The sequence below is a fragment of the Podarcis pityusensis genome (genome assembly GCF_964106645.2).
Source record: "Podarcis pityusensis genome assembly, chromosome: 6".
Taxonomy (NCBI): Eukaryota; Metazoa; Chordata; class Lepidosauria; order Squamata; family Lacertidae; genus Podarcis; species Podarcis pityusensis.
In genome coordinates this window covers 17,783,678-17,789,193 of record NC_138030.1, presented here as the reverse complement: position 1 = coordinate 17,789,193, position 5,516 = coordinate 17,783,678, and the positions used below count along the sequence as shown (strand labels likewise).

Genomic DNA, 5,516 nt, shown 5'->3' with positions numbered 1-5,516 from the left:
GGAGGAACACGTGCAGCTTGAGAAAGTACCAAAGTTTTGTATCGTTTGCTTCTGTTTGGCATTCCAGAATGTTCTAGCAGAACTTTTTTTAGATTTCTTACCTGCCGTTCACCACAAGGTTCCATAAAATCATAAAAAGAAAATGTCTGCAGACTATATATGAGTTTGTGTGTGCATGTGTGAAAAAAGCAATTAAACTGAAGGGAGAGGGAAGGATTGCTTTCTATATGCTTTCTATACCTTGTACCTTGTACCTAAGAAGGATCTTCTATATTCTCTGTACTTTGGATCTAAGTAAATTTCTGAGCTAATTTGACTTCTGCAAAAGAGGCCCCTCGCTTTAGGAATGTAAGATAAGAAAGACACATATGAAGGAGACTGTAAGCTAGAAATAACCAGAGGCCCCTCGCTTTCTTACTTTAGGAATGCAAGATAAGAAAGACACATACGAGACGGGAGGAGGGAGAGAGCTTTCTCAAGGTATAAGAAAGTTTGCAGAGGCGTATTTCGGGGCAGCCAGTCTTCCAGAAATTATTCTGCTGGCTGTCTCTGTGCACAGAGAATAAACTGCTTTCCTCCAAAGAAGGATCTTTCCTGGTGCTTTCTTTTGCTCTCTCTCTGGATCTGAGGACGCGGGCCAACGATTCCCTGGCATGGACTAGGCTCAGCCTACATCTTGGTTCCCTGACCGGGAATCTGCCCCACCTCAGAGGGCTGGGGAGAGCCAGGCTCGACCTTGGTGGACAGCTCGGATCGGCAATTGCAGACTCCACGCGCACCCTGCCAATTTGTGGGGGGAGCCAGCCACACCGCTCCGGAGCAAGGACCCAGGTCGAGGGAGGAAAGAGGACGGCGCCGAGGGGACAGGTCCGCAGCGGAAAAGGTAAGCCCGACGGAAAGGGCAGCCCGACGGAAAGGGCAGGAGGCTTGATCAACCTCCCCTGGTTGTGGCAGGGTGCCACAGGCAATAAGGTGCCACCAGGAATAAGGGGATTGGTTGTGCAGTAGAGTGCCAGCCACCAGGAAAAAGGGGACTGGTTATGCAGTAGAGTGCAGCCAGGAAGGGAAAAAAAGGGGCGTGGCAGTGGTGTGCCACCGGTAAGGTTTGGTAAAAAAAAAAAAAGGGGGGGGGGAACAGAGGGGAAAATTATTTTGGTGTGTTTTGTGTATTACATGTTGAAATTATTTTGGTGTGTTTTGTGTATTGCATGCTGAAATTATTTTGGTGTGTTTAGTGTGTTACATGTTGAAATTATATTGATGTGTTTTGTATGTTGTATGTTGCATGTCAGATACTCTAGTGACTGAATTGTCAAGTGTGGGCCAGGGCTTAGTGTCCCCCTTGGCCGAGCGATTGTAGGGCTGTAGTGTGTGTAGAGTGAGAGAATTTACAACCTGTTAGCAGCAGAGTATCTGAAAATGGGGTCTGGGGCAAGCCAATGTAGCCCTCTGGAATGCTTTTTAAACAACTGGAAAGCAGCCACAAAGCATGATGATTAGGGAATCAAATTGAGGCAACGGAGGATGAGAACATTATGTGAGGTTGACTGGCCCTCGCAACAAACTAACTGGCCCTCGGAGGGGAGTTTTGATTTGCAACTAATCAACCCACTGTATCAAAATATCTTGAACGTCCACCCAGACCAGATCCCCTACATTTCTACTTGGAAAACCAATGTAGAAAAGAACCCATCATGGTTGAAAGCCTGCCGAGGCGACGCCCCACAAAGTACAGTTTGTGCAGTTCGACCGACAGGGAAGTCAGAAAAGCCCCCAGTGATACCAGACCCAGAAGAAGAGGAGGGGGAAGTCATTAAACCACCTCCACCCTATGCTCCACCACCTGCCCCTCCCCTGGACCCAGGCCCCCAGGCACCGGGAGGAGTTGGCCCCCAGCCTGAACCCCCCAAGGCTGATGAATCAGAAGAGGAAGAAGAGGATGATGAGGAATTTGTAAAGGGATTGGTTGAGTTAGCAAGGAAGGTGAAGAGAAAGGTGTTGTTGATGATGATGATGATGAAGACTTCAGAAAAACTCTAGATAAAGAGATAAGATGGACTAGTAAGCAGTTTGACAGAGTGTTCCAGTATGTAGAACTGTTTAAAACAGAGCTGGATGTGGCTTCTTGGTTCTAGAAGCAGCACAATGCAAGGATGTGAACTGGCAGAAAGAAACAGAAGGGAAGGCTTTGAGAGCCGCATAGGACAGAACTGTTAAAAAAGAGACAATTAAAACCCAAGGGATTTAAAACCCTAGAATTACAATTACTGACCATTGAGGAAATCCGCAAGAAAAATGCCCTCAGGGCAGCGGATAATACTGATGTTGCAATTGAGGCAGCTAATAGTTGCAATTGAGGCAGCTAAAACTCCACTTTGATGGCCCCACTCCACTGAGTGTACGACCCCCTGGAGTCATCCGATGCCCAGGACCACAGACCTCCAAGCACTTTAAATCAGAATCCTTCTTTCGAAGAGGACCTGGCCAAAATAATTAGGGGTTTGTCTTCAAACAGCCAGCAGCCAGAAAGCCAAAAACGCAATCCTGGAGCAAGCGAGGGTGTCCACGGGAGGGTCAGAAGACGCCTAGGGAAGAAGCCAGTGCGCCATCTGCAGGCAAGGGAGTCATTGGGAAATGGAATGCCCACAGGCCCCACTCCCCACAGGCTGGGAACAACAAGATTTCTCAAAAATTATTTCTTTTCATCTCTGTTCTTGCTCAAAAAGACTGTTGCAGCAAAAAAGCAATTGAACAGACTGTTTTTTTAAAAAAAAAAATCATGCAAGTCACAGGACATCAGCTCCCCCCCCCTTTCTGCCAGGCGCTTGGAGGTAGCTTCAGAGCGTTATCTCTTGGCAGCTATTCCAAGGACACTGCTGCATTCAGCCAGTTACCCTGAACCTCACACTTTCTGGATTTACAGTTCAGCCACATAAACCCAGAAGGCCAAGAGTTACCCACCCCCCTGCCCCAAAGTATTAACCTGAAGAAGTGACTTTCTTAAAAGCAAGTGAATGCTTTCTGTGAACTTTGTCAAGTTTTTCTTTTTAAGGTGCAATTTTACTCTGAAAGGAGCTGCGGCATAGGAATTGATACTTTGAGGAATTTGAAACTTTGCCAGAAGCAAGGAGCGCATTGTTCTTTCTACAGACACTGGCAAATGAACTGAAATTTGCAACATGGCTTAAAGCTCTGAAACCTAGAGCACACAAATGAGACTTTTAAAAATCTCAGCTGGCAAAATTTAACCCAAGGAACAGAACTGTTAACCCCTTGCGAAGTTTCCTGCCAAGCATACCCTTTTGAATTAATGTTTGCTAGGCCTATACCTTATGTGCAAATGTTACCTATCAATTTGTTCTGTGCAATCGCTGCCGTCTTTGTTATCTCTTCTCTTAACAGGTGAGCTTTTGCTGGAACGCCTTGTGCCTTGGTCGAGCCTCTGCATCCCTATGATGAGGACCCAGATTGGACCCAGACGCCCAGACATCGCTCCAGCCTTGTTGGAAGGGACCCAAGATGCCCAACGCCCACCAGACGACCCGACACCCACCAGACTACAGCCCTGCCTACGTCACTCCGGACGCTGACGTTTGGCACGGCTCCAGGATCCAGCATGGATTGAAAGAGAACATTTTCACATTTTCTTTTCTTTCCTTTCGCATAACTGAACTTTATTGAAGGTACCTGGGCCTCGTTTGCTTTACGCCACCCCTGCAGAGGAGGGTGTCTAGTGGGTCTTTTCTTTCAGCGTAATTACACCCCAGCCCACTCTCTAGCACTTACCTAAGCCCCTCCCCGTGCATACAATGGCTCAAATACGACTGTGGGTCCCCATGCTGGTATTTCTGCTGCCTTTGACCTTTGAAATGCCAATACCACTCACAGTGACCAGACAACTGCTGCAATTGTGGGGGGCCCACCACACATATAATAAGTGGATTCAGGTTGCTGAGATGGTTGCGTTCTCTGCAAATCGGACCAATTGTGCCGTCTGCACTCTGGCCCCTGTAGATGCTCTGGGAGGAATGCCACTCCTCCCTGTGCCTTGGAATGAATCCTTGGTTACAACTCCACTTGTTGCCTTCCAGCCTCTGGGCAACCATTCTTCTTTATGGAATCATTCCGTCCCTTTCCAGGTTCACAGGATCACTGGCTGCCTTTGTGTCAACAAATCAAATGACATAAGTGACGCTCAGACCTATGTGGGCACTTCCCACTGTGATCGTACCTTCCCAGCCCCGACTAACATGTTTGAGTCCGAGACAGGAACCTTTTCTGGTTCCAATTTGATTGCATGCCTGGCCCGCTTGCTGAGAGGCACCATATCTGCCCATGGTCAGGACGTTTACTGGGTGTGTGGCAGGAAGGCCTATCATGCCCTCCCAAGAGGATGGTATGGGGTCTGTTTTCCAGCCTACTTAATACCCCCCATGTGGATTCCTGACCAGATTGCCTCTGCACCCCGTAGAAGGAGGCGTTCGGCTGACCTGGCAACACTTGCAGGTGGCAGCTCCCAGAATTGGGGCAAAAATCAGTGGCCTCCGGAAAGGATACTGGCCCATTATGCTCCAGCCTCATGGAATCAGGGAGAGAAAATCTCTGGGGCAAGGGGGCCGATCTATAACTTGAACCGCGTAATCAGACTCCAGGCAGTGGTAGAGATTGTTGCTAACACGACAGCCACGGCCCTTAGGCTAATTGCTACGCAATTGGATGAGACATGCAATGCGTTTCTCTCAGTCCAATTAGCATTGGACTTTCTCCTGGCGCAACATGGAGGCTTTTGTGCAGCGTTAAATCTCACAGGTGGAGCATGTTGCTTCAACATTTCAGACCACGGCGAGGCTATCCGTGATCTGGCAGCAAGCATTGAAAAGGTAGCACATGTCCCTGTACAAACCTGGGAGGGCTGGGATATGTCTTGGTTGGACGGCATCTTCCCAGGTGGATGGATGGGGAGGATATTTATTATGGTGATAAGTCCAATAATGCTTCTATTGCTTTTCTGCTTCTGTATGCCCTGCTTGATGCAATGTATGCAAAATATGATGGAGAAGATGATGTCTCGCATGATGGGACCTCGTGTGCTTGCTTTCATGAGAGATTATAGACCCCTACCCCAGAACGAACCTAAGTATTAGGTTGTTCATAAGAAGAGGAGGGAGTGAAGGGAGAGGGAAGGATTGCTTTCTATATGCTTTCTATACCTTGTACCTTGTACCTAAGAAGGATCTTCTATATTCTCTGTACTTTGGATCTAAGTAAATTTCTGAGCTAATTTGACTTCTGCAAAAGAGGCCCCTCGCTTTAGGAATGTAAGATAAGAAAGACACATATGAAGGAGACTGTAAGCTAGAAATAACCAGAGGCCCCTCGCTTTCTTACTTTAGGAATGCAAGATAAGAAAGACACATACGAGACGGGAGGAGGGAGACGGGAGGAGGGAGAGAGCTTTCTCAAGGTATAAGAAAGTTTGCAGAGGCGTATTTCGGGGCAGCCAGTCTTCCAGAAAT

The 5,516-nt window shown here is 47.8% G+C and overlaps 1 protein-coding gene across 1 annotated transcript; it reads left to right on the top strand.

Annotated features, from left to right (window-relative positions):
* Positions 1 to 526: 526 nt before the first annotated feature.
* LOC308480427 (syncytin-1-like) lies at positions 527 to 5,297 on the top strand. The gene is made up of 2 exons (XM_081011877.1): positions 527 to 883; positions 3,403 to 5,297. The coding sequence occupies exon 2, from the start codon at positions 3,810 to 3,812 to the stop codon at positions 5,142 to 5,144; it is 1,335 nt and encodes a 444-aa protein (XP_080868003.1). The 5' UTR covers positions 527 to 883; positions 3,403 to 3,809; the 3' UTR covers positions 5,145 to 5,297.
* The last annotated feature ends 219 nt before the right edge of the window (positions 5,298 to 5,516 follow it).